This window comes from Curcuma longa, chromosome 8, assembly GCF_044706935.1.
Source record: "Curcuma longa cultivar G26 ecotype Majalengka, Jawa Barat chromosome 8, ITB_CL_G26_1.1, whole genome shotgun sequence".
Lineage (NCBI taxonomy): Eukaryota > Viridiplantae > Streptophyta > Magnoliopsida > Zingiberales > Zingiberaceae > Curcuma > Curcuma longa.
The window spans coordinates 7,590,852-7,617,184 of NC_133868.1; the positions used below are offsets into that span (position 1 = coordinate 7,590,852).

The 26,333-nt window shown below is 34.2% G+C and overlaps 2 protein-coding genes and 1 pseudogene across 2 annotated transcripts; 1 reads left to right on the plus strand and 2 right to left on the minus strand.

The window, feature by feature from the left end:
- Positions 1–4,565: 4,565 nt before the first annotated feature.
- LOC141833804 (hydroxymethylglutaryl-CoA synthase-like) lies at positions 4,566–7,217 on the minus strand. The gene is made up of 7 exons (XM_074721302.1): positions 6,973–7,217; positions 5,642–5,785; positions 5,389–5,547; positions 5,119–5,192; positions 4,962–5,037; positions 4,827–4,882; positions 4,566–4,724 (listed from the first exon to the last, which is right to left on the minus strand). The coding sequence occupies exons 3-7, from the start codon at positions 5,494–5,496 to the stop codon at positions 4,718–4,720; spliced, it is 321 nt and encodes a 106-aa protein (XP_074577403.1). The 5' UTR covers positions 5,497–5,547; positions 5,642–5,785; positions 6,973–7,217; the 3' UTR covers positions 4,566–4,717.
- Positions 7,218–19,086: 11,869 nt separating this feature from the next.
- LOC141833964 (uncharacterized) lies at positions 19,087–21,524 on the minus strand (annotated as a pseudogene).
- Positions 21,525–22,392: 868 nt separating this feature from the next.
- Positions 22,393–23,326, plus strand: LOC141834174 (TLC domain-containing protein At5g14285-like). The gene has a single exon (XM_074721624.1). It carries the CDS (start codon positions 22,393–22,395, stop codon positions 23,131–23,133), a length of 741 nt encoding a protein of 246 aa, XP_074577725.1. The 3' UTR covers positions 23,134–23,326.
- Positions 23,327–26,333: the final 3,007 nt, after the last annotated feature.

Consider the following 26,333-nt stretch of genomic DNA (forward strand, 5'->3'; position numbering starts at 1 on the left):
AGGCTGCCTAGACTCCCTTTTTATAGAACTTGATTGACACTTTTTCGATTAACTGGATGCTCCTCCGATTGATTCGATCTTAGCTAATTCGACTACAAACTCAATCCCCTTTGAGCTACGTCTTGATCTTCTGGTCGACTGGAATACCCTCCGATCGCTTGGAGATCAAAAATTTATTCGAGAGTCGACTCGTGCAAACTCGATCACATCAACTTTCGGTTGATAGGACCCTTTCAATCTACTAGACTACCTTTCCTCGATCAGACCAAGGGTCCGATTGCCCGGATTAGTTCTCAACTGGTCCAGCCTGAGCCTTTGTCAAGCTGTTATTTCTTATAAAACAAACAAGCAAACAACAAGCAAAACTATGCAAAAGCCTAATACTTGATTTATCTAACCTATTAGGTTTATTTTGCCAAGTGTTCAACTCCTAGTTGATCTTCTTGGACTTAACTTAGTTCCCAACAAGGTCTTCCTTTACTTATCCCAGCTAAGACTTTCATTGCCTAGTTTCTAACCATGATTTCCACTACCTTGCCCCGCTAGAACTCCCATTGCTTGGTTTTTAACTAGGACTTAGACTACCTAGGTTTCACTCCACTAGAGTTTTTTTTCCTTGCTTGGAGTTCAATCCTTCAAGATTTCTCACCACCTAAGGTTCACTCCCTTAAAATTTTTTATTTGTTTGGAGTTTACTTTTCTAAGACTTTTCACCACATAAGATTCACTCCCTTAGGATTTTTCATCAACTGCCAAGTATCTGATCCTACTTGGACTTTTCACTCACTTCCATGCTTCAAGTCAATTTTGACTTGCTTAATTCCCTTAAACATATTGTTCAAACCAAACTATCAAAACTCTAAATGTTGATTGCACCAACATTTTGATGTTTGTGCAAAAGGATTTAAGTTAAATCTTGTTTTGTTATCTAATCTGTGTTTAAGTGTGCAGTAATTTAAGAGAACACATAAGAACACCCGATGACTCTGGAACTGTTGCAATATGGAGAAGGATGATATTTGACACCCACGACACCGAAGGACATGGAATATCAGAGATAGAAGTACTAAGACTAGAAGACACAAGTATATGAAAAGGATACACGAGAAATAAAGTAGTCGTTGGGTTTGGTGCATCAGAGGGGCAAGAGCTTAATGGAAGAGTGCATTAGTGGAGTGAGAAAAAAGCACGGGGAGTGAGCCAGAGGGCTCGGTGCATTAGAGGAATGAAAAGTTGGGTGGAAGACTACTTAGGTAAGCTGTTGTGAGATGAGTTGTGTGAATCTATACTTGGGTCAAGGGTACAAGTCAACTTAGATAGACTTGATCTTAGTACACTAGAGTCAAATGTTCCAGGTGACCAAAATTGCGATCAACTAGAAGTGAATCAAGGTGACCGATGCACTGGATAATATTTATTTTTAGTGAATAAATTTGGAACTAACTAATATGGAAGCTATAGATGATCAAAATTGGATTTGGTGGACCAAAATATACATGAAGCATGGATCCAGCTCAGATTCACATGAGGCAATCAGAGATCCACTTTAGCTTGAGTTGCGAGCAATTAGAATGGGATGCATTCGACCAGAAGGTTATCACATGAGCAATGATGGACATGGATGAAGACGATGAAACATGTAAACCCTATGTGGTTGACTAGAAGGGCTTTCGGTCGACCAAATATTTAACACGTCGACATCACCATCACATCTTAACAGGCTTATAAAATGGGACTAGAGACTCAAGGGAGAAACACAACACATAGATATAGCTCATAGAATTACTATCTCTTCATTAATTCTTCTTGTTTCTTTTTATTGTTTTACTACTCATTGTTGTAAGAAGTTTCTCCACCTCCAACTTTTATCAAAGAGGAGAAAATTAGTGTACTTTATGTGTATAGGCCCTTGCTGAAATTGTTAATCAAATAAATCATTGTGCCTATTGATATGTGTGCTTGTTTCTATTTATTTATCTTACTTAACAAATATATGTTGCCCTTGCTTAAATTGTAACAAGATAAAATAATTTTGATTTGTAGGTATGCTATTCATTCCTTCCCCTCTAGCGATTCTATCCAATGGTCATCAATATCTTGACAATTGATATCAGAGCACATAAAAGATAAGTGCCCAAAACTCACATAGGAAAAGGCCAAAGAAAAAGTGAAGCAAAAATTCAAGGCTAGAAATTTGAAGGCAATCTAGAAGTGATACGTCATCCTTAGAATATTCTGAAAAATAGTTTGACCGCAAAGTAGAAATGACATTCCTGGCAATTAATGATGAACATGCCAACACATTTTTTAATGGGAGAGTTAGTTACGACGCGCGCAACAGACTTGTAGAAGAGAGCAAGGGTTCGAATTCTGGCGAAGCCAGGCAATACCCTCCTGCGTCGCGACCAACTGCAGTTTCTCGATTTACCTCCTCACAGATGATCGTGGGGCCGACCGTGTGGGGCCGCTAAGGTGGCGAATTCCATGTAGAAAAGCAGAAGATAGTGAAGGGGGAGCGTCATCTTGTGAGTCTAATACGATAAGTGAGGAACACAACTTTGCCTCAAATTAGTTATAAGATGCTGTAAAAATGTTATCTAGATCCTTATGTAAAATTAGAAATAAGTATATGGATTTTAAAATTAAGTAAAAAATTATTTAGAAAATCAATTAAGTGATTCTTGTTCCAAAGTTGATCTTGATACATGATGAGAGTATAAAGTTAAGGAAATAGGTAGATACCTTGAAAAAGTTTTCTTGGTTCAAACAGACTAAATTTTTATTGTTAGGAAAACAAAGACCAAGATTCAGGAGGGACGATCTAGGGTTTGGAGTACCTAAATGCAACATCAAAAATCCTAAAGGCCAAACTAAAATTAGAAAAGTTTGGAGCAAATTAAAGCCACGAAAATATTTGGCAAATGAAGTTGGCACAAACCTACATTGGGGGCCGAAATTGATTTTAAAATTTTAGGAAACCCTAGAATAGTCAACCATAGAAGTTTTTAAATTTTGAATGGTTGACCTAGTTTGAGAGCTACATGCTAAAACTATAATTTTCTTTTTGAAAATCGGTTTGAATTTTTACTAAAAAAAAAGTATTTTTTGCGAAGGTATAGCATGATTACTTTACGGTAACATGCTAAATTTTAAAAATTTATATAAATTTTCCAAGAAAATGATTTTCTTAAAGGAAAATAGGATATGCTGACTTTTATCTTGTCAAAATTTTAGATTTTGTTTTCAAATTTAAGAATTTTGAATATTTTTTTTGAAATTTAGATGTCAAAGGGGATTTTGGATTTTTAAAATTTAAAAGTAAATCGAAAATATGAGAAAAATGCATGATTTAAATGTGTCAACTGCTACTTCGATTTGTCTTTATTTTTTTTTGATAAATCAAATGTTTAGTTTTTACAATTTAATTAATTATGGAGGTGACCGACTCTCACGAAAATTTTTCATTGATCCTCAAAGGTAAATCACAAAAGCATAGCGTCAAGCCGTCGACATTAGATCACTGAGGTCTTTTGCCGTCCCTATTAGATTGTCCAACGCTGAATAGATACTTTGATCGTGAGGGCAACTCATGGGCTTTTTTTCGCCCTTGGTACTTCCGCCCACGACCACCTAACCGAAGTTTTCTATTAAATTCAGTGTCAGCACATGTCCCAACAAAGGATCAAACCGTGACACTTTGAGAATTCTCATTATACATTAACCACTGCATTAAGTTTGTGGGTGTGGTTTGTCTCTATTTTTAATATTGTGAAAGGGAGAGAGAAGGGGAGAAATGATTAAGTAGGTTAAATTTTAATTGTTGTTTTTTTTAATTTAGGGGTAGAATGAATGTACACTACAAAATTAATCCCAATTAGGGACCGAAAAATCGGTCCCTAATCGGTCGCTAAATCCGTTTAACGACCGATTAGGGACCGATTACAAAAATCGCTAAATAATTCGTCGTAATTCAAATTAGGGACCGATTTTAGATTCGGTCGCTAATTAGCGACCGAAATCTAGTTCGGTCCCTAATATTAGGGACCGCACAAAATTCGGTCCCTAATTTTAGGGACCGAATGAATATTTCGGTCCCTAAAATTAGGGACCGAATTTGTATTCGGTCGCTAATTTAGGGACCGAAATTTAAAATCGGTCCCTAATTTAGGGACCGAATGTTAAAAATCGGTCGGTAAAATTATGATTTTTTAAAAAAATTTTATTTTCCCATGATTTACATACAACCAATATTTTTATTTTAGGAACCGGATGAATATTTCATTCCAAATTTAGGGACCGAATTAAAAATCGGTCCCTAATTTAGGGACCGAATTGTAAAAATCGGTCCCTAATATAGCGACCGAAAGTTAAAAATCGGTCGGTAAAATTATGATTTTTTAAAAAAATTTATTTTCCCATGATTTACATACAACCAACATTAAAACTCTTTCTCATGCAATCTATAATTTCAAATTATAATTGAATAACATTTCACAAAATTATGAAAATGATAAAAGAAAAATAATTTATATTGAATTTTAAATTGTTCATACACGATGAAAAGACTTCTTGTCTTAAGGCGCTCAATAATTCATTCCTACACTCTCTATCAGCTCCGTTGGATTCAACCTTTTTAGCTCGCTCTAAAATTTCATCACTATCCATGGTTTGAAATTGCTTCTTGCTCTTTGTATGGAACTGCACATCTTCATTTCTTCTATATTCTGATGAATGCCAATAAGAAAATAGTGGGAAGAAAACTAAGTGGTACTTTCCTAAGAATGGTCAAGAAAATAAAAGGATAAGAAGTGTTGACAAGAAATAACCTTGTATTTCGCAGAAAATCATTAAAGTAGAGATGAGCGAAGCTTTTCTGTACAAGCTGTTGAAATTTTGAACAAAGAGTGGTTTAAATTTTGAAGACAAAAAGAAATAATAAATTATGAATAAAACTGATGTACCTTGTTATACGGAGAATGAAAAACAAAATAATCTGAATCAGAGATTGAGAACTGCTTTCCTTCAAACTTTTCAAACCTAACAACATCAAATGACTCAATTAGAGCACTTCAAGAAACAAAATAAGGGATGCTTTAAGAACAATATTCCATGACTTACTTGCTGCAGTACCGGTTATAACAGGCATCAAGGGCCATGAGGTAGCATGTCTGTGATAGCTTGCCATCAACAACCTAGATAAATGCAATTAATATGAGAACCTTGCAATTAATATGCGATTAAGGACTTGAAAGAGATGCTCAAGAAAATATTTAAGCCACTGGACATAATAAAGGGGTTGGGAACATAAAAACACCACTGATTCATCAAGGACAGAGGTACCCAACAGAATAAAATGATAACTTAGATTAGGATTGAAAGAAAACAAACCGGATATTCACTTGCAAGGTTTGGCTTATAGAAATCATAGACATGACTCATATGTGTTCCCCTGTATTTGCTTTCAAAAGAAATAGGGGCATTTGGTCCAATCAGCATTGCAATGGCAGCAGCACCTCCAGTAGGCCGAGCTGGCCCTTCTGCATAAACCTAGAGGAAAAGAACTAGTAAGTACAGGAAAAAAACATCATATGATCACTAAAATTGGTTAGCATGGGAAAGCAAGCAGTTTCCAGAATCATACTGCACTATCTGTACAGACAACCAATCCGTAGCGTCCATCCCATGAACTACTTTCTACCCAGTTCACACAATTAAACAAGGCAGCTGTTCCACCATATCATGCATTTGTTGAGTCAACGCCTTCAACATCAGTATTACCGTATTCCTGCATTTTTCAAATTTAGGATGAGAAGTAAATGTCCTTCCTTTGTAAGGAAACAGGAATAATTTGCACTTGACTGACTTTATATAATATGAAACAGAGATAGTACGGCACGTGGTTCCAAGAAACATAAAAAAAACTTGTAATTGATTGACTATATTTAAGATGAAAAAAAAAATGGTCCTTGGTTCCAAACTAGCATGGGAAGTTTTACCTCCAGCAGTAAAACTGATGCAAGTAAATGAAATATCTAAGTAGGTAAATATAAATAGTCCAAGTATAATATAAGCATAGATGCAAGTAAATCCTAGCAGAGGAATTGAAAATAAATTAATAAAAATAGAAAGAAAGAAATAGAAAAGGATATAAAGTAACATAAGTTATTGAGAATTTGTGAGATTCAAAGAAAAGCATAAATACAAATGGCATAAAAGTCCTGAATTAGCATTAGGAACCATAAACATTTGGTAAACCCAACTCCAGTAGATGTAGCTTACATCCTTCAAAAACTATCCCAAAGACCAGATAACCACAAAAAGAAGTATCAATGACTAAAAACATTTAACAATCAGATTAGCCTAGATCCTCAGACCCTAGATAGCAAAGTTTTTGATTGAGAGAACCAAGATGAAGTCTTATTTATCCTCTATATTTTTATCTTTTCTACTCCAACTAATATTACAAACATTAAATTTCTTATGATACAAGCAGTGTTACCCTATATATATCTCATGAAATAAGGCAAATCAACAATCAATAAATAGATATCACACCACTAGAACAAATGCAGCGAACCACTACAGTTGAACAGCCATCAAGCATGAAAGTTCACATGTGGTGACTCATCGATCCCTTTAGTTTTTATTTACCAAATGAACTTGCCCATATTAATCGATTTGAAAAGATGCTAAGGGCATAAACTTTTGGTTTTAGGGCTGTTTCATAATACACTGTGAGTGCAAACTAAATGGATAAATGCAAATTAAATGGATAAAGAAAATGCAGGTAAATGTAACAAAATCCAACAACCGACAAAATAAAACAGGAGACCACAAAATAAAACAGGAGACACTAAAACAGGAGACAGAAAAAAATTAGGCGGTCGGCTGCAGGACCGACAGCTCACTCGTTGGACCTCAACCGCGTCGGAGGAGATCACGCCGGAGGAGATTGGAGGATAAATGACTTACCCTGAGACACGCAGGAGGAGAAGATCCCGTGCGCTGGAGGAGAAGATCCCGTGCGAGAGGGAGGTCGCGAAGAGGAGTTCGGAGACGCGCCGGAGACGCCGGAGGAGAAGATCTCGTGCGCTAGAGGAGAAGGAGAAGATCCGTGAGGGAGGACGCAGAGAGGAGATCGGAGAGGCTAGGGCTCGGTATCGGGAGAGGAGAAAAGTAAGGGCTCGGTATCGGGAGAAGAGAAAAATAAGTTTGGGTGGGAGGAAATGATCGGGATAGAGGAATTAATCGATATTTAGGGACTGATTTATAATTCGGTCCCTAATTTAGGGACCGAATTATATATCAGTCCCTAATTTAGGAGGGAAACAAAATCAATCATAAACAAAATAATTAATCGGTATTTAGGGACTGATTTATAATTCGGTCCCTAAATTAGGGACCGAATTACAAATCAGTCCCTAATTTAGGGGAGGGAAAATCGAGCGTGCGAAAAACGCGAGAAAAAAATTAATCGGTATTTAGGGACCGAATTCCAAATCGGTCCCTAATTAGGGACTGAATTAAATTCGGTCCCTAAAGTAGCGACCGAATTACAATTCGGTCCCTAATTAGCGACCGATTTGTAATTCGGTCCCTAATTTAGGGACCGATTTACAAATCAGTCCCTAATTCGGTCCATATAGGAGGGTGAGGGGAAATCGAGCATGAGAAAACCGAGGAAAAAAAAAGCAATCGGAATTTAGGGACCGATTTTTAATTCGGCCCCTAATTTAGGGACCGAATTACGAATCGGTCCCTAATATTAGGGACCGAATATGAATTCGGTTGCTAAGATCGCTAAAAAATTTCAATCCTCTATTTAATATTAATTTTACCGACCGAAAATTAGAATCGGTCCCTATTTTAGGGACCGAAAATTAAAATCGGTCCCTAATTAGGGACCGAAATGAAATCGGTCCCTAATTAACGACCGATTTTACTTCGGTCCCTAAATAGGGACCGATTCATCATTTCGGTCGCTATTTTAGGGACCGATTTTAATTCGGTCCCTAATTCCGTCGTTATTTAGGGTTATTTTTGTAGTGAGAAGAGCTTGATTGGAAATGAGAGGGAGCTTTAGTTATAGAAGTAATGAAATTAGGTAGCTCTTTAAAAGGTGTGGGGCATCCTTAGATTCCATTTGAAAATCTCACTGATGTGATGAAAGAAAGTAATTAATTAAATTCATCTAAAGGAGCTGCTTCCTTCTTGGCTTGGCGCGGCTCACTTTGCTTCTTTGCTTTGTTGTATTTGAAATTAAAAAGTATAATCGCTTGTAATTCATCATATGGCTTCTTGCAAAATATTAGAATTGAACGAGTGTGAGTGTTAGAGCTGAACAAATCATGTAGGGGTTCCAATTTTAATTTTGATAACTCTAATTAAACACTTTTAATTAATATTTAAATTAATATTACAATAATTTTGAATAATATTAAAATAGTTTTAATTATTATTAAACTAATTTTAAATCGTATTAAAATAATTTTAATAATATTGAATGTAAAATTCATAGGAGAGTTGGATGGCAGTTTTGACAAAAACTTAAAACAAGAAAAAGTAATGGAGTGTCCTCCGTTGTAACAGAATGGAAGGAGTGCCAAAAACGAAGGTGTACTCCAAAAATAATCAGATTTAGTTATCAAAATTTTGATCACTAATTGATCATTAAATTTAATTAATGATCAAACAATGACCGAAAAAGAAATTATAAAAAATTATATCGTAATTCAATTTAGTGATCGATTTTGAATTCAGTCACTAATTAACGATCGAATTTGAATTCGGTCATTAATTTTAGCAACCGAATTCAATATCGATTGTTAATATTAACGACGGAATTCAAATCAGTCGCTAAAATTAATGATCGATTTTGAATTCGATCATTAAAATTAATTACGATCATAAATTAAATTCGATCGCTAAAAATTAATGATTAAATTCAAAATCGATCGTTAATTTTAGCGACGATTTGAATTCCGTCGCTAATATTAACGATCAAATTTGAATTCAATCACTACAAAGGTTACTAATTAGTGATCGATTTTTAATTCGGTCACTACAAGGATCGTTAATTAGTGACCAATTTGAATTCAGTTGTTAATATTAACGGCTGATTTTGAATTTGATCGTTAAAATTAACGATGAATTATAAATATCGGTCGCTAAATTTAACAATCGATTTTTAATTCGATCACTAACTTCATCGTTAATATTTTAAAATTTTCATCTACATCTCTTTATTATATATTTACATATAATCCATATTAAAACTTTATCACATATAATCTATATTTAAAATTTACATTTAAAATATATATCACAAACTTATACGACCGACTGAAATAATTAAAATTTTTAAATATTATAAAAAATTTATCAATTAATTACAGATTTATAAGTTTATTTATTTAGAAATTTAGAAATTATTTTTTTATTTTGATTATTTTGATTTATTTAGTTTAATCGATAAGAAATTTTAAAATTAAAATCGAACCAAATTAACTGAATTAATTAATTTTTTAAAAATAATTAAAATTTTAAAATAATAAATTCAAAATTTTAAATTTGATCAATTTGATTGATTTACTCTATTTAACTGAATTTTTTCTCATCTAGCAACGAACTCGGTACATGCATTTTTTCGATTCAGAAATGCAAGTTTTAGTTGGATGGATTATTGTTTGGCACAAGCTACGAGATATTAACAAATTTCATTATCTTCCAAATTCTATTCATGGTAATATATCTTTAAAAACTAAAATATTTTTTGTATTTGGGTTACTCTAAAGTGATTACATATTATTTTTTCATAGGGTTGTTTAATATGTTAAGTCACTCCATACTTGAAATACAACAAACCTGCTGATTCTGTCCTATCAAAATTTCTTTAAGACATAAAAAAAAATCCTGTAAACTTCTGCAAGTGTTGAACTGTTTATTTAAAAGAACTATAAAAATTATAGTTCTATATAAGGTTAGATGGTTTTAATTATTTTATTATTATTATTTTAATTTTATGTTTTTTGAAGATTAGGAGTGAACATAAATTCAATTATATAAAATAAATTAATTATTAAATCGATCAAATTTAAAAATTAAATTTGATTATTTTAGAAATTTAATTTTTTTTAAACATAAATTAATTCGATTTGAATTTGATTTTAAATGTATGATTCAATTAAATAAAATTAATCAAAATAAAAAATAAATTTTAAATAAATAAATTTATAAATCCATAACTAATTGATAAATCTCTCATAATACATAAAAATTTTAATTAATTCGGTCTAGCATCAAATTAATTGATATTTTATCGGTTGTATTTATTCAATTTCTATTTAAAAATTCGATCGATTTGATTAATTCAAAAAATAATTTGATTTAATTCAATTTTAATTAATTCAATTTAATTTGATTCGATTTTAATCGAATACTCATCCATATATAATATATAATGAAGATGGTAGATTACAATGATATGGGTGAAATATTAGTCTACCAGGCTCATTCTACTGATGAACGTACTCATGTTGACGGCTCTAACATGGGTATGCAATCTTTTTTTTACTTAAATGTTTGAAAATTGATTTATGACAAATGTCTGATCTTTATGATTTGTTACTATGTTATGTTTTTCATATAAATAAGATTGTAAAACTCAATGGGAATAAGCTTCATTATAAATGGAGGGAAATTCTAGCGATCACATCACGTTACATGTCGGATAAAGACGAAATGATAAGAGTATGTTGGATAAAGACGAAATGATAAGATTGGTGAGTCACACTTTGAGCATTTACTATCCATGTTTTTATTAAGTAACATATAATAGTTTGTTTTCTTTATAAACAGGTTGCTCGGGAAATCTACGAGAAGCTTCGAGACATTTCTAATAATCTAGCTGGAAATCAGCATGAATAAACATGATTCACCGGAACAATAACATGACTTACTTTGAATATTTTTTTAACATTTTATTTGATTTCATTTTACTTTACTTTTCATTTAGTCTTACAAATTCCTAAGTTTAGCAGACAAATAATGATTGTATGGCTGTTAGTGATTTTATGGGTGTATCCTTGTCAATTCCACTCTCTTTATAGTTCCATTTTGTCTCACTTCCCTCTAACATCATAAAAATAATATCGATTAGCGATTGAATTTTCGATAGCTAAATTCGAGTCGCTAGATTTAGCGATCGAAATCATGTACGATCGCTAAATTTATTCGGTCGCTAGATTTAGCGATCAAAATCATGTACGATCGCTAAATCGAATTACGATGAATTTTTTTATAATCTTTTTTATCAGTCGCTAAATTCGATCGCTAAATTTATGCATGATTGTTAATTCAAAAAAGAATTCGATTTGATTCAATTTTAATTAATTCAATTCAATTTAATTTGATTTTAATCGAATACTCATCCATATATAATGAAGATGATAGATTACAATGATATGGGTGAAATATTAGTCCACCAGGCTCATTCTATTGATGAACGTACTCGATTGACGCTCTAACATGGGTATGTAATCTTTTTTTTTACTTAAATGTTTGAAAATTGACTTATGACAAATATCTGTTCTTTATGATTTGTTGCCATGTTATGTTCTTCAGATAAATGAGATTGTAAAACTCAGTGGGAATAAGCTTCAGTATAAATGGGGGGAAATTCTAACGATCACATCACGTTACATGTCGGATAAAGACGAAACGATAAGAGTATGTTGGATAAAGACGAAATGATAAGATTGGTGAGTCACACTTTGAGCATTTACTATGCATGTTTTTATAAAGTAACATATAATAGTTTGTTTTCTTTATAAACAAGTTGCTCGGGAAATCTACGAGAAGCTTCGAGACATTTCTAATAATCCAGCTGGAAATCAGCATGAATAAACATGATTCACCGGAACAATAACATGACTTAATTTGAATATTTTTTTACCATTTTATTTGATTTCATTTTACTTTACTTTTCATTTAGTCTTACAAATTCCTATAAGTTTGGAGCAGACAAATAATGATTGTATGGCTGTTAGTGATTTTATGGGTGTATCCTCGTCAATTCCACTCTCTTTATAGTTCCATTTTGTCTCACTTCCCTCTAACACCACAAAAATAATATCGATTAGCGATTGAATTTTTGATCGCTAAATTTGATTAACGATCGATTACCGATCAATAAAAAAAGATCGTAAAAAAATTCATCATAATTCGATTTAGCGACTGAATTGAAATTCGATCGCTAATTAATGATTGAATTGCAATTCGGTCGCTAGATTTAGCGATCGAAATCATGTACGATCGTTAAATTTAACGGCCGAATTCGAATTCGATCGCTAAATCGAATTATGATGAATTTTTTTATGATCTTTTTTATCAGTCGCTAAATTCGGTCGCTAAATTTATGATCGTTAATTCAAAAAAGAATTCGATTTGATTCAATTTTAATTAATTCAATTCAATTTGATTTGATTTTAATCGAATACTCATCCATATATAATGAACATGATAGATTACAATGATATGGGTGAAATATTAGTCCACCAAGCTCATTCTATTGATGAACGTACTCGATTGACGGCTCTAATATGGGTATGTAATCTTTTTTTTTAAATGTTTGAAAATTGACTTATGACAAATGCCTGTTCTTTATGATTTGTTGCCATGTTATGTTCTTCAGATAAATGAGATTGTAAAACTCAGTGGGAATAAGCTTCAGTATAAATGGGGGGAAATTCTAGCGATCACATCACGTTACATGTCGGATAAAGACGAAACGATAAGAGTATGTTGGATAAGGACGAAATGATAAGATTGGTGAGTCACACTTTGAGCATTTACTATGCATGTTTTTATAAAGTAACATATAATAGTTTGTTTTCTTTATAAACAGGTTGCTCGGGAAATCTACGAGAAGCTTCGAGACATTTCTAATAATCCAGTTGGAAATCAGCATGAATAAACATGATTCATCGGAACAATAACATGACTTACTTTGAATATTTTTTTACCATTTTATTTGATTTCATTTTTCTTTACTTTTCATTTAGTCTTACAAATTCCTAAGTTTGGAGCAGACAAATAATAATTGTATGGCTGTTAGTGATTTTATGGGTGTATCCTCGTCAATTCCACTCTCTTTATAGTTCCATTTTGTCTCACTTCCCTCTAACACCATAAAAATAATATCGATTAGCGATTGAATTTTCGATGGCTAAATTCGATTAACGATCGATTACCGATCAATAAAAAAGGATCGTAAAAAAATTCATTGTAATTCGATTTAGCGATTGAATTGAAATTCGGTCGCTAATTAATGATCGAATTGCAATTCGGTCGCTAGATTTAGCGATCGAAATCATGTACGGTTGTTAAATTTAGCGATCGAATTCGAATTCGATCGCTAAATCGAATTACGATGAATTTTTTATGATCTTTTTTATCAGTCGCTAAATTCGGTCGCTAAATTTATGATCGTTAATTCAAAAAAGAATTCGATTTGATTCAATTTTAATTAATTCAATTCAATTTAATTTGATTTTAATCGAATACTCATTATCCATATATAATGAAGATGATAGATTACAATGATATGGGTGAAATATTAGTTCACCAGGCTCATTCTATTGATGAACGTACTCGATTGAAGGCTCTAACATGGGTATGTAATCTTTTTTTTACTTAAATGTTTGAAAATTGACTTATGACAAATGTCTGTTCTTTATGATTTGTTGCCATGTTATGTTCTTCAGATAAATGAGATTGTAAAACTCAGTGGGAATAAGCTTCAGTATAAATGGGGGGAAATTATAGCGATCACATCACGTTACATGTCGGATAAAGATGAAACGATAAGAGTATGTTGGATAAAGACGAAATGATAAGATTGGTGAGTCACACTTTGAGCATTTACTATGCATGTTTTTATTAAGTAACATATAATAGTTTGTTTTCTTTATAAACAAGTTGCTCGGGAAATCTACAAGAAGCTTCGAGACATTTCTAATAATCCAGTTGGAAATCAGCATGGATAAACATGATTCACCGGAACAATAACATGACTTAATTTGAATATTTTTTTACCATTTTATTTGATTTCATTTTAATTTACTTTTCATTTAGTCTTACAAATTCCTGAGTTTGGAGCAGACAAATAATGATTGTATGGCTGTTAGTGATTTTATGGGTGTATCCTCGTCAATTCCACTCTCTTTATAGTTCCATTTTGTCTCACTTCCCTCTAACACCACAAAAATAATATCGATTAGCGATTGAATTTTCGATCGCTAAATTCGATTAACGACCGATTGTCGATCAATAAAAAAAGATCATAAAAAAATTCATCATAATTTGATTTAGCGACTGAATTGAAATTCGATCGCTAATTAATGATCGAATTGCAATTCGGTCGCTAGATTTAGCGATCGAAATCATGTACGATCGCTAAATTTAGCGACCGAATTCGAATTCGATCGCTAAATAGAATTACGATGAATTTTTTTATGATCTTTTTTATCAGTCGCTAAATTCGGTCGCTAAATTTATGATCATTAATTCAAAAAAGAATTCAATTTGATTCAATTTTAATTAATTCAATTCAATTTGTTTTGATTTTAATCGAATACTCATCCATATATAATGAAGATGATAGATTACAATGATATGGATAAAATATTAGTCCACCAGGCTCATTCTACTGATAAACGTACTCGATTGACGGCTCTAACATGGGTATGTAATCTTTTTTTTTACTTAAATGTTTGAAAAAACTTATGACAAATGTCTGTTCTTTATGATTTGTTGCCATGTTATGTTCTTCAGATAAATGAGATTGTAAAACTCAATGGGAATAAGCTTCAGTATAAATGGGGGAAATTCTAGCGATCACATCACGTTACATGCATGTCGGATAAAGGCGAAACGATAAGAGTATGTTGGATAAAGACGAAATGATAAGATTGGTGAGTCACACTTTGAGCATTTACTATGCATGTTTTTATAAAGTAACATATAATAGTTTGTTTTTTTTATAAACAGGTTGCTCGGGAAATCTACAAGAAGCTTTCGAGACATTTCTAATAATCCAATTGGAAATCAGCATGAATAAACATGATTCATCGGAACAATAACATGACTTACTTTGAATATTTTTTTACCATTTTATTTGATTTCATTTTTCTTTACTTTTCTTTTAGTCTTACAAATTCCTAAGTTTGGAGCAGACAATTAATGATTGTATGGCTGTTAGTGATTTTATGGGTGTATCCTCGTCAATTCCACTCTCTTTATAGTTCCATTTTATCTCACTTCCCTCTAACACCACAAAAATAATATCGATTAGCGATTGAATTTTCGATCATTAAATTCGATTAACGACTGATTACCGATCAATAAAAAAAGATCGTAAAAAAAATTCATCATAATTTGATTTAGCGACTGAATTGAAATTTGATTGCTAATTAATGATCGAATTACAATTCAGTCGCTAGATTTAGCGACCGAAATCATATACGATCGCTAAATTTAGCGACCAAATTCGAATTCGATCGCTAAATCGAATTACGATGAACTTTTTATGATCTTTTTAATCGGTCGCTAAATTAACGATCGTTAATTCAAAAAAGAATTCAATTTGATTCAATTTTAATTAATTCAATTTAATTTGATTTAATTTTAATCGAATATTCATCCATATATAATGAAGATGATAGATTACAATGATATGGGTGAAATATTAGTCCACCTGGCTCATTCTACTGATGAACGTAGTTGATTGATGGCTCTAACATGGGTATGTAATCTTTTTTTTACTTAAATGTTTAAAAATTGACTATGACAAATGTCTGATCTTTATGATTTGTTGCCATGTTATGTTCTTTAGATAAATGAGATTGTAAAATTCGGTGGGAATAAGCTTCAGTATAAATGGGGGGAAATTCTAGCGATCACATCACGTTACATGTCGGATAAAGATGAACCAATAATAGTAGGTTGGATAAAGACGAAATGATAAGAGTGGTGAGTCACACTTTGAGCATTTACTATGTATGTTTATATATAGTAACATATAATAGTTTGTTTTCTTTATAAACAGGTTGCTCGGGAAATCTACGAGAAGCTTCGAGACATTTCTAATAATCCAACTGGAAATCAGGATGAATAAACATGGTTTGTTGGAACAATAACATGACTTACTTTGGATATTTTTTTACCACTTATTTGATTTGATTTTACTTTACTTTTCATTTAGTCTTACAGAATTCCTGAGTTTGGAGTAGACAAATAATGATTGTGTGGCTGTTAGCGATTCTATGGGTGTATCCTTGTCAATTCCACTCTGTCTATAGTTACATTTTATCTCACTTCCCTTTAACATTACAAAAATAATACCGATTAGCAATCAAATTTTCAGTCGCTAATTGATCACTAAATTCGATTAATGATCGATATGACTGATAAAAATTTTTGTCATAATTCAATTTAGTGATCGAATTGAAATTTATTTGGTCACTAGATTTAGTGATCAAAATCATGTTCGGTTGCTAAATTTAGCGATCGAATTCGAATTCGATTGCTAAAATTAGCGATCAAAATCATGGCCGGTCGCTAAAATTAGCGATCGAAATAATGTTCGGTCTCTAATTAGCGATCGAATTTCAATGTTCGATCGCTAATTAACGACCGAATTGAAATTCGATAGTTAAATTTAGCAACTGAATTTAAGATTTCGTTGTTAATATTAACAACCGATTACGAATTTCGTCGCTAAATTTAGCAACTGAATTTCAATTCGATCGCTAATTAGCGACCGATTAAAGATTCCATCGTTAATATGAATGATCAATTATAAATTCTGTTATTAAAATTAACAATCGAATTTGAATTTGATCATTAAATTTTTAAACTTGATCAGTTCAATTAATTTAATTGAATTTTTGCTCATCCTCACAACGTACTCAATACATGCATTTTCTCAATTCAAAAATGTAAGTTTTTGTTGGATGGATTACTGTGTGGCACAAGCTGCCGGATATTAACAAATTTCATTATCTTCCAAATTCTATTCATGGTAATATATCTTTAAAAACTAAAATATTTTTTGTATTTGGGTTACTCTAAAGTGATTACATATTTTTTTCATAGGGTTGTTTAATATGTTGAGTCACTCCATATCTGAAATACAACAAACCTGCTGATTAGGTCCTATCAAAATTTCTTCATGACATAAAAAGAAATCTTGTAAACTTCTGCAAGTGCTGAACTATTTATTTAAAAGAACTTTAGAAATGGTAGTTCTAGATAAGGTTCAATGGTTTTAATTATTTTATTATTTTTTTAATTTTAAGTCTTTTATTATGAAAATTAAGAGTGAACATAAATTTAATTAAATAAAATAAATTAATTGAATGGATCAAATTTAAAATTTTAATTTTTTAAACATCAATTAATTTGATTTGATTTTGATTTTAAAATATATTATTCAATTAAATAAAATTAATCAAAACAAAAAATAATTTTTAAATTTATAAATCCATAACTAATTGATAAATCTATAATACATAAAAATTTTAATTAATTCGGTCGAACATCGAATTAATTGATATTTTATCAATTGTATTTATTTAATTTTTATTTAAAAATTTAATCGATTCGATTAATTCAAAAAAGAATTTAATTTAGTTTAATTTTAATTAATTTAATTTAATTTAATTCGATTTTAATCGAATACTCATCCATATATGATGAAGATGGTAGATTACAATGATATGGGTGAAATATTAGTTCACCAGGCTCATTCTACTGATGAACATACTCGATTGACGGCTCTAACATGGATATGCAATCTTTTTTTTTTACTTAAATGTTTGAAAATTGACTTATGACAAATGTATCTTTATGGTTTGTTGTCATGTTTTTCAGATAAATGAGATTGTAAAACTAAGTGGGAATAAGATTCAATATAAATAGGGGGAAATTCTAACGATCACATCACATTGCATGTCGGATAACGACGAAATGATAAGAGTATGTTGGATAAAGACGAAACGATAAGAGTGGTGAATCACACTTTGAGCATTTACTATGCATGTTTTTATAATGTAACATATAATAGTTTGTTTTCTTTATAAACAGGTTGCTCGAGAAATCTATGAGAAGCTTCGAGACATTTCTGATAATCCAGCTGGAAATCAACATGAATAAACATGATTCGTCGGAACAATAACATGACTTACTTTAAATATTTTTTTATCATTTTATTTGATTTCATTTAGTCTTACAAATTGCTGAATTTGGAGCAGATAAATAATGACTGTATGACTGTTAGTGATTTTATGGGTGTATCTTTGTCAATTCCACTCTCTCTATAGTTTCATTTTGTCTCACTTCCCTCTAACACTACAAAAATAATACCAATTAGTGATCGAATTTTCGATCGCTAAATTTGATTAACGACCGATTACCGATCAATAAAAAAATCGTAAAAAAATTCATCGTAATTTGATTCAGCCACCGAATTGAAATTCGATCGCTAATTAACGACTGAATTGCTAGATTTAGCGATCGAAATCATGTACGGTCGCTAAAATTAGCGATCAAATTCAAATTCGATCGCTAAAATTAGCGATCGAAATCATAGTTGGTCGCTAATTTTAACGATCGGTCGCTAAAATTAACGATCGAAATCATGTTCGATCGCTAATTAGCGACCGAATTGAAATTCGGTGACTAAATTTAACAACCGATTTTAAGATTTTGTCGTTAATATTAACGATCGATTACGAATTCCGTCGTCAAATTTAGGAATCGAATTGAAATTCGATCGCTAATTAACGATCGATTATAAGATTCTGTCGTTAATATTAACGACCGATTATGAATTTCGTCGTTAAAATTAACGATCTAATTCAAATTCGGTCGCTAAATTTAATAACAGAATTTCATTTTGTCTCACTTCCCTCCAAGTAGACAGTAGCTTGAGTTTTAGATTTGACTAAGTTTATTTTGCTTTTAACATATGTAGAAGAACTTTGTCAACACGTGCAATGAATATTATAACATAGCAGTAAGATAGTTCTACACCTTGAGCACAATCATGACCTGTGACCAATTAATATTTATATGCCATGAACTGTGAACCATTATCCATATATGATATATGATAATAAAGCATGTTCGTGAACATTTCTCGAGCAGGTAAAAAACACTATTTTATGGAGTATTTATAAAAGGTGAGCTCTCCAAAGGGAAAGATATACTGATACTGGTACAAACCCGTACCTTCTTCGGTACTTTTATGTTTTTCTCTAGATCGATTATATGTTGGCTAAGAGCCTGCATTAAATATATAAAGAGAAGACAGTTAAGGTCATCATATTAGCTATAAAAAGAGTTGAGGATGCAAAAGGAATTTGAACATACTTCAAGGCGTTGGCTTGCTACTACACGTTTTAATGCTTTTGCCTCTGTAAAAAGCTTGGTTGTTTTATATCTTGAAGCTTCTTCTTCCATTGCATTGAGATCTTCCGTGGATATATTTCTTCCCCACCGTGCTCGAGCCTTGAGAAACTCTGCCAAAGGAACCGTGCTTTTTAGCATTTGCTGCTCTGCGTCTTGAATTTCCTTTGTCAGTTCCTCCTTTGCAGACAAAGCAGTGGCCACAGAAGTTGCAATGAAGTCCTCTCCACTATATATAACAATGTAATACTTGTTTTGAAGAAGTACGGTTCCTCCATTCAAAGCCTAGAAAGTAAAGCAACCATTTAAATTTATAAGTCATAAGTGCTCCAAATGTCAATCTGTAGCCTGTGCAATCATAAATATAATTTGCATAATGTACCCTACTGGTCCCAAATGCAACATGTACATCCTTTCTTTTAAAGGAATATAGTAAATAACTTGTTAGCTCCAGCATGAAAGATAAGCAAGTCAGGCGCAAGGACAAATTAGACAGATGAACAAATAAAGTAGGGAAAAAAACATGGATGAGTACCAATTAACTAGACTAAGTTTATAATTAAAAATGTTTCTAACTGTTTAGAAAGTAAAAAGGGTATGGACCAAGGGGAAACTGCTGGAACTGCTACAAGTAATTAGGAAATCAGTCTGTATTTCAATTTCATTACACTGTTGGCTGGATTCTTAAAATATAAAAAAACAAGTGGACCTACTGCAACGGCATGACCAAAAGAAAAAAGGGTTTTTCTTTCACATGCCAATAAGAAAGACTTTATCTGCTGGTACTAATTGCTTAAGTGGAATGAGGCCTTTTAGTGGAGTGAAAAAAACTGAGAAAGAAAAGTTTGTATATGCTGGAAGAAAAACCTTCGACCAAGTTCAAAATGAAACCAATCCCAACAAAAAAGAACCATTTGAAGATAACAAGGAGTATTGAAGGAACTAAAAAGGTATACAAACCTTCAGTTCTTCGGCCATAAAGTTTGTTGTTGGTATTTTGAACTCCCTGTTTCACAGCAATTTTCACAACTAAACTTTCTAACACGCACAAATATAGGCAATATAAAATCTTTTTAGTTGAACTTGTACCTAAATGAGTACATACTTACTCTCATATACTCAGATTATAACTGCATCATGTAGCAAGATTAATCTAGTACTCCAAGATAGATGTAAAAAGGAATAATTAAGATCAAGAAGCAGAACATGACTATAAGAATACCAACCTCAACGAGTTCATGAGCTGTCTTCATATTATGGACTAAATCCTCGTGAAACTTTAGCCGAACTATCTCTGACTGCCTCCACGCATCATGAATCTTCTCGGTAATGGCCTGCGTGACACCTGCTTTCGGCACAGTGATCCTTTCTCTCAGAATGATGCCCATCCGCCTGAGCCTCCGCAGCGTGGAATCCTCAATGGTAAGCTCTGCTAAAGTTGGCGCCTTCAGTCTCTTTCGTTTTGCGCTCTTTGTATCCTCTTACTTCCTCCAAAAACCCTCGGTTGTCTTCCCTCTCCCATGGCAGAAGAATTCGGTCCGCAATTTGCTGCGAATGCGGGCGGCTCCAGCTCCGCTCTAGAAGCTTACTTAACCTCTCCTTTCCGCGCAAAGGTAGCTTTTTTCCGTCTCCGTCCGTGTCCGCTTCTTCTTCAGAGTCGAGTGCGAGGTTACGCAGCCGATATACGATCCTCTCAATAGAGCCGCCTCGGCCAATCTCAAGCTCTGTAGGCTTCTTCTCTGCAGGAGCGTGGGATGTAGACGTCTCTGGAGCATCCCGCTGCTGCAGCCAAGGCGCGGAGGGGAGCCGGGAGCGGATAGGCGGTTTGGGAGTACTACTCAGATTCCTATCATCATCATCTTCCCGCGGTGGCGTGCGTTGTCCGGAGGAGCCCCCGTGCTCAGCCAGGTGGATGGACGACGACGCGACCGCGGAGAAGAGGAGGCGACGGAAGCGGCAGCGGAGGAGAGAGAGGGAGAGAGAGAGTTGGCGGGAACAGAGAGAGAACGAACTGTGAAAAGGGATCTCCGGATCTTGGCACTGGGAAGGAAGGCCATTTTGGAGCTCCTCGATGCGCATAGAAGGTGCAAATATCGTCTTACGTGGCCATGTATTTCTGTGACCTATTAATAACTTGGTTTATACATAAATAAACTAACAATTTTTTAAATTTAATACAATCTTTTTTTAATCTAATTTATTATAATACTTAACTTTTATATTAAATCTCATTCATCTTATTTCCATGCAACGCTGGCGCCATCGAAGCCCTCTTCGACGGCCGCACCCACATCCTCATCCTCTGTGCCAGCGTGTTGTAACTGATCCTACCTTCCACCACTATAAACGGGAATATCCTAATCAGTAGAATATTCCGTTCCGTTGTTTGGCAGGACGTAATAATCTTTATAACGCCACCGCCTCACAACGTTGCAACCAACCGATCAAGTGGCGATCTTGTTCGCACGCAACAACTTGATAGCGTAACGTCCGTCTCTCTATATATCGTGTCTCGGGGTTGCCAGACAAATCACCTCTCCGCGGTTGTCTCGGCGAAGTGGTTTTCCGTTGGACCAGCCGACCAGGCAGCTGAAACCCTAACCCTACCTCACCTCCTCCGGTGCTGCTTCAAAGGCGATGCGTTAGCTTTGAGGCTCAGCTTTGGAATTAGAATTGGCTCGATTCGTCCGCATTGCTTACTTTTCCAAGATCACTGTTGTTGGAAACGCTTTAGCTTGCCTTCTCTTACAAGCTTCCTCCGAGTTGCGTGGCTTCAAAGGCCAAACTCTGGTTGCCAAAGGTGCTCTCTCTTTAATCTTTATCTATCTTCTCTGCTTTTCTTTCCGGCCATGATCACTAGCGTTGGTCATAAGCAGTGATTTCCAGTTGGTCCATTGATAAGTAAAGTTTTCGCCTTTTCCAGCCATGGAGGTTGAGGTCACTGTTCCCGGGCAATGGTTCCTTCCCCATTTTGTTTCTGTGTTCTGTGCGTTATACATGCTCGGGTACTTAGCCGTCTTCAGCAGCTGGAGCCCGAAGTATCGCCCAGATGCATCTAGTTGCTTCATATCTCTGTGCCACGGCACCTCAGCCGTATTCTTGGCGGCCGCTGCAATCCTTCAGCAACCTGTTCGATCATTTGCGTCGCCCAACACCGATTTCCAGAATCTGGTGCTCGACTTCAGCGTCGGCTATTTCACTGTCGATCTCCTCCATTACCTAATCTTTATCCCCAGCGAATATCTCTTCATCGCCCACCACCTTGCCACGCTCTTCGTCTTCATCACCTGCCGGTACCTCGCTCAGCATGGTGCATTCGCGCTACTGGTCCTTCTTGTGCTCGCAGAGGTCACCAGTGCTTGTCAAAATGTGTGGACGCTCGCCGGACTCAGGAGAGCAGAGTCTCCGACGGCTGCAAGGATCCATAAGAATCTGGCTCCACCTTTCTTTGTCTTGTTTACGATCATGAGGGGATTCCTAGGGCCCTGGTTCTTCTACAAAATGGGAGCCTTCTATTTGAGTGGAAAAGCTAGCGATGTGATGGCAATGTGGATATGTGCTTCGTGGATTGTCGTCGTCGGCAGTGCAATATTGGTGAGCATCTTGTGGATTTGTAATCTCTGGTTGGAGCTCTTCAGAGAGAAGACTTTGGAGAAGAAAGATTGAGAGATTGGTCGTCTGAGAAAGGTAACTACCAATTGCCTGGTGAAGCGTACAATGTCGTCTGTATTCATGGTCATCGTTCTATACATCCTTAGAACAAATGTTTTGTTCAAAACTGGTACATATTTCTGGCGTTAAATTTGTTGGTATACTACCCTCATGTTAGTTATTGGACTTTCATGATTAATACGATGTTTCGATTTTTTTTTTCTATGGATTGTTTTTCAATCTTCTTGATACTTTATATGGTGGAATAAGTTCTTGGTGCCTGTAATTGCTCCTTTGCATTCATTGACTTCATGGTAGTAGCATCATCCCGAATGATCAAAGGGTGTTCGGTAGGTTAACTGGTAAGAATTGCTAAAATCTTTACTAATTATCATCTAAATGTCAGTTTTAGGGCTCTCAAATCTATCTTTTCCCTTATGTTCTATCTCGTTGTCAGCACTGACTTCCCATTCTAGGTCCCAACGACGGAATCCAGAGTGTAGACTTTTTCAGGAGAAGTATCGTGTTGCACTGCAGGGTTATAGGATCCAGCTCCCACCATTCAATTCCTCAATTCCGTCGCATCCACCAGCTCGCCTCATGCAGCTCCTTTGAATGGCTGCAGGTGCAGCGAGGGGTCGTAACCGGTGAGGTTGATTACGTGCACACCTCCGTGCTGCCCGTCTTCGACATTTCTGTCGTGGGGTTTCTTAGGTTCTTCCCATTTATATACACCCGTTTAGTGAGCGCCCTTTCTCTGCCGTTAAAGATCAGGAAATCCTCGTACAATCCAAGGTAACGAACTTTGACAGCGTCGGCCTCTCTCAATTTGTCAACAGCGAAGCTGACCAGTTGTGCCCTTCTGAAAGTTGTCTGCTGATCATCTTTATCCTCCTCTTTGTTCTTCGCCTCAATTGTGCCCTTTTGAAAAGAACTGGACGTAGTAGTATGAAGATGAATGTAATCAAACTAAAGATCAAACATTCAAACTATTAGGTAACGTAATCGATCAAAATCAAGAGTTTATCAATCACCAAATCAAGAGTAAATAAAATGATAGTTAATGGCAAGATGTTAAAATTGTCGTGATTAGCGATCGAATTTTTGATCGTTAATCGGTCGCTAAATTCGATTAACAATCGATAAAAAAAATCATTAAAAAATTCATCGTAATTTGATTTAGCGATCGAATTCCAATTCGATCGCTAATTAACGATCAGTTTTGAATTTGGTCGCTAATTTTAGCGATCGATTTGGAATTCGATCGCTAAATTTAGCGACTGATTTATATTCGATTGCTAAATCGAATTACGATGAATTTTTTATGATTTTTTTATTGGTCGCTAATTGATCGTTAATCGAATTTAACAACCAAAAATTCGATCGCTAATCGCGATTATTTTTGTAGTGACAGAGAACACTCCGCCTTTGTTCTATTGCAAAAATCGGTCGCAAAAATCGATCGCTAATTAGTGATCGAAATTAAAAATCAATCGCAAAAATAGCATTCGAATTGGAATCGATCGCTAAATCCGTCGCTATTTGTGGTTATTTTTGTTATGTCCTCCGTTGCAACAGAACGAAGGTGTGAGTGTCCTCAGGGGTCCTATATAAGAATTGGTCCCCCTTCCCCATGTTTGCATTCTTTGTCGAGTTGTAAGTCTCCGAATCCATCGAAGAAATGGCTGACACTTTGATACCCGCCGACGTGTTCTCCAATCTTGCAGATGAGGTTTATGCAAACCGGATGAATGTAGTTTCTAAGGTAATATGGTTTGATCCCGATCCTTTTCCCTGCTCTTGGTGAAGAGGATTTTCGATTGTTAATAGATCTGGTTATATTCAAATGATTCGAGATCGGAGATTGAAGATATCATTAGACAGCTCGCACTTACTAGAGAGAGCATGATAAAATTTCATCTGTGATTAACCAACTGACCTTGGAATTTGCTAGCTCACCGCAGGCGAATCATAAGAAGGTCATTTCACTATTGAGGCAATTAATCCATTAAGCCTATTTGTTGATGTTTTTTTACTTATAAGACGGATTATACTACAAAAAAAATCACAAATAGTGACCGATTAAGCGACCGAATACAATTCGATCGCTAATTTAGCGGCCGAAGTTAAAGATCGATTGCTATTTAGATATTGGTCGCTAAAACAGCGATCGAATTTATATTGGGTCGCTAATTTTAGAGTTGGATGCATTTTAGCAAAACTTAGCGACTGAACTTAATTCAATCGCTAAAAATAACGATCGAACCGGAATTCGGTCGCTAAAAATAACGACCAAACTGAAATTCGATCGCTATTTCAGATCAGTCGCCAAATTAACGATCAAATATAACTTCGATCGTTATTAATAGCGACCAAAATCTATTTCGATTTCGATCGCTAAAATTAGCGACCGAATTGAAATATCAATCGCTAAAATTAACAACCGAATTCGAATTCGATCACTAATTAGTGATCGATTTTAATTCAGTCACTAAATTTAGCGACCAAATTGAATTACGATAATTTTTTTCTGATTTTTTTATCGGTCGCTAATCGGTTTTTAATAGAATTTAGCAACCGATTAGCGACCAAAAATTCAGTCGCTAATCGTGATTGTTTTTGTAGTGTTACTTGCGCTAGCAACGATTACTTTTGGCTTGGAAATAGAAGTTGTTCGACATCTTGCGGTAAGATTGTGGAATTTTATCAGCTTGTTGTAAGTAGATGTTTTATTAACATTTTTTTGGTCAACATCACATGAAATTATCACTCCAATTCTTAAAGCTTCAGTTGACCAAGATGAAAATGTTCGATGTAATGCTTGTGAAACATTATTTAAAATTGTAACGGTAATTAATTAACCTCATAAAAAAAATTTTAATCTTTTTCTTTAGTGTTGATTGCTTCCGCTGTTACATAATGGTGTAGGTTCTTCGAGAGGATTTTTCCCTCTTCTTTAAGAAAATATTCATTATATTTCCTGATGTTCTATCTAAAACAGATACTGTGTTAATTGTAGAGCTACTAGATTACGAACCTAGTCTATAGACTATAGGCGAGGGTTAAAAAATCTCATAAAGATATATTTTTAATCTGTTTCTTTAGTGTTGATTGCTTCCGTTAATCTATTATGTAACGTAATCGATCAAGCAAAATCAAGAGTAAATAAAATGATAGTTAATGGCAAGATGTTAAATTTGTCGTGATTAGCGATC